The sequence below is a fragment of the Odocoileus virginianus genome, chromosome 5 (genome assembly GCF_023699985.2).
Source record: "Odocoileus virginianus isolate 20LAN1187 ecotype Illinois chromosome 5, Ovbor_1.2, whole genome shotgun sequence".
In the NCBI taxonomy this organism is placed as follows: domain Eukaryota; kingdom Metazoa; phylum Chordata; class Mammalia; order Artiodactyla; family Cervidae; genus Odocoileus; species Odocoileus virginianus.
The window spans coordinates 81934279-81937737 of NC_069678.1; the positions used below are offsets into that span (position 1 = coordinate 81934279).

A 3459-nucleotide genomic window follows, 5' to 3' on the forward strand; every position below is an offset into this window, starting at 1 on the left:
AATCAGTGAAGAGGGGCTGGCAGGCCCCCGAGGCAGAGGGCTGCCTGCCATGCTGTCCCACAGGGGGCTCAATTCCAAAGTGCACACTGCAAGCCCACAGCACTACTAATTAATGCTGAGAGATGCAATCATTTCTAATTAGCTCACTAATCCCTCTCTGCAGCCCTCCTGTCACTGAAGCAGGAAGGGGTCAAAACAAGGGACTCTGTACCCTCTATCCCCTCCCTTGATGCAGAGCTAGCCACTTGGAGACCAGACTGATTAGGTGGGGGCAGAGCCAGCCAAGGAAGGAAGGGTTCCCCACTGCAAGGCCAGAAAGAACCTTCTCGTGGATACTGACCCTAGTGGAAGGCTCATCAATGCAGGCCAGGGAGTGAGACACTGGTGAACAGTGATGCATGTGACAGCTGGTAAGTTACAATTTAGAGCTTCAACTGTGTAAGATTTAACTACCTTACTCAAGGAAGCTCATTTTATTCTATATCTGGAAACCAGGTTGCATTAAGCATTTTGCCAAATAAAGATACTTAAAGTTCAATCATGCAGTCGCCCAGGTAGCTGCTGCTGCTGCTAGGTCGCTTCAGTCATGTCCAACTCTGTGCGACCCCATACACGGCAGCCCACCAGGCTCCCCTGTCCCTGGGATTCTGCAGGCAAGAACACTGGAGTGGGTTGCCATTTCCTTCTCCAATGCATGAAAGTGAAAAATGAAAGTGAAGTCGCTCAGTCGTGTCCTACTCTTAGCGACCCCATGGACTGCAGTCTACCAAGCTCCTCTGTCCATGGGATTTTCCAGGCAAGAGTACTAGAGTGGGGTGCCATTGCCTTCTCCGGCCCAGGTAGCTAAAAAGTGGCAAAGGCAGGATAGGAAACCATGCCTTACTCTATAGCTTTGAATGCTCTCTTGTCCCAAGAGTGCCCCAACTGATCAGTATCAACAAAGACGGATCCTGTGAGTGTGCTAGGGCAGCACTTGGAACCCCAGCTCCTGCCCGTTGAGGGCCTGAAGCAGGGAGTTACTCCAGAACAGGGTAGCTCTAGAAAGACCCAAATCAAAAGGAAAGCCACCATCCCACCAGGACTAAGCATGGAGTAGGAGAAACCTTGGCCTGCAGCCTGGCCCATCTCCCCAGTTTCCGGTGCTCTCACTATAGGAGATGTGACCATGTTCTGGTGCCCACTTGATTTTGTAGACAAAGATCAAGACTCTTTCACCTTGACTGCCCTAACCCTTGGAATCTCAGGCCACCTTGACACTCTAGAGCCAGAGCTGGGGGGAGAAGGGATGCTAGATACAAGAAAGGCATTGAGCAAGTGACCCTGAGAGTTCGAGAAGGCTGTATGGAGCCGTGCGCCAGTACAAAGGTGCCTCCCCTAACCTGCCTAGAGCCGGAGGGAATGCCTCTCTGGTAAGGAGACTATGAGTGACACTGATAATTGAATAAACAGGTGAATCTCACAGAACTGCCAAGTAAGGCAGGACACTGGATGCTCTCCTTGCCCAAGCCACCCATGCCGGGAAACTCCTTGTGGTCCCAGGAAAGCATTCTGATGGACTGGGCATCACGTGGAAATTCTCAGATAAGTAAGGCAGGTTTGGTTATTTTCTTGCCATCCATCTTTTAAGTCCTGAACTAAGCTTACTAAAACATGATAGGGAAAAGTGTGCTCCCTACCTGGAAGCTTCCACTAATAGGAAAAGTCAAAGTATTGCCAAGGAGGCAGCATGGCACGGTCCAAGCAGCACAGACTTTGGAGGTAGGTGTGTGTTTATCACTCAGTCCTGTCCAACTCTTTGCAACCCCATGGACTATAGCCCACCAGGTTCCTCTGTCCATGGAATTCTCCAGGCAAGAATACTGGAGTGGGTTAACCGGTTCAAACCATGGCTTGGCTATATCCCAGCTGTGTGGTTTTCAACAAATCGCTTCACCTGTCCCAGCCTCAGTTTTCTCATCTACAAAACGAGTGTTATCACTGCCTCTCAGTTATGATAAAGATGCTTAACATGGTGCCGGCCCATGATAAATGCTCTCCTTTTCCCAACCTGGGGCCCAGCCTGGCAGCAGAAACCAAGTGGCAGGAACTGGGGATCTTGAACATCGATGCCCTTACCAGCTGGTCCAGAGACCCCCAAGCCCCTTACATCCAACCCCCAGATATACCACACCCTAGTCAGCACAAAAAACTAGATCATCCAGTTTGTTCAGCAAACAGGAATGCTCCAGAGGTTTGAATCCAAAAGGTTGGGGGTGGGGGGGGCGGCTGCCAGGTAGTGCATACACAGCGTGCTTTCAGACAAGGCCTCTAAGAGCTGTTGAGCCCACGCTGATCACCTTTGTGAAATGTGGGCTGACTGATAACTCAAAGAGCCCTGGGATGAGTTAGTTCCTGTTGCCGTGGGAACTCCAGATCTCACTGCATTGTCAAGTCTCAGCAGAGAGGCTGTATTCACACGACTGGGCACTGATTAAAAACTGGAAGAAAAACATTCTCAGCGCCCTGCCGGCTTGTACAGTGAGGTCCCAGCAGTTTGCAAATTCAAAGCGGAGCTCCCAAGTGGAATTGTGTGGCTTGTTCCTCATTCTCCGCCACTTATTGTCCCCCAGGGTCCTTCAAGGCCTAGAGAGGCTCACGCAAGAGCTGGCAACCATCATCTCCATTAAACAGATGGGGAAACTGAGGGCGGCAGCCTCGGTAGGCACATACTGAGGCGCTGTGATTGCGAGGAAACCAACGGGCCCTAACGTTGAAGAGACCCAGGCAAGCCAGGAGCTGCAGGCAGTGAGGGAGGGAGGAGGCCGGGGGTGGGGCGAAGGGAGGGGCTGCGCAAGACTCACCATTCAGTCGGGTCTGCCGGTTGGCTCGCACTCGCAAGAAGGTCTGGGAGAAAATCCCGGGCAGATGCAAAAAAGAGAAGACAGCGTCAGCGCGGTCGGGAATCCCAGCCCCCGCCCCAGCCCCGGACCCCGGTCCAGGCGTGCCCCGCCCCAAACAGCCCGTAAACAAACCTACTTCCTCCCTCCCGCCGGCCCCCCTGCTCCGCCGGCCGCTCCGGGCCCTCGGCATAGCCGCCGGGGTCTGCTCTAGCGGGCCCCGGAGGCCGCCGCGCGGTGCCGCCCCAGCCCCGGCCTCCGGCGCTCCGGGCCCCGCGGCCGCCCGGCCGGCAAGGGCGGCGATGCGGGCGGATTCCCCCCGGCTGCCCGGCGGCGGCGGCACCTCAGCTCCCAGCGGCGGCGGCGGCCATGTTGGCCTTGATCACGTGACCCGCCGCCGTCGCGCGCCGGGGGTGAAAGTTCAAGAAGTGGGGGCCGGAGGGGTGGGTCTGCCGGACCAGGACCAGGAAACAGCTGCTCGCACTCGGGCAGCAACAGGCTGAGGCCGCCCAGGGGTTCCTCCCACCGCCCGCAAAAACCAACCCGCCCCGGTTTTAGCGGCTGCGAGGTCCTCCCACCCAAT

The 3459-nt window shown here is 55.4% G+C and overlaps 1 protein-coding gene across 5 annotated transcripts in view; it reads right to left on the reverse strand.

Annotated features, from left to right (window-relative positions):
- The window catches only part of RNF220 (ring finger protein 220), a 271239-nt gene that overhangs the window by 16405 nt on the left and 251375 nt on the right, over nucleotides 1-3459 (reverse strand). For 4 of the 5 annotated variants that reach the window (XM_020897457.2, XM_020897459.2, XM_020897460.2 and 1 more), the window contains one exon: nucleotides 2841-2883. In XM_020897457.2, coding sequence (XP_020753116.2) covers nucleotides 2841-2883 — 43 coding nt within the window. Of the gene's footprint in view, nucleotides 1-2840; nucleotides 2884-3015; nucleotides 3289-3459 lie in introns of those variants that run through there. The other variant, XM_070468268.1, reaches the window with a different exon arrangement.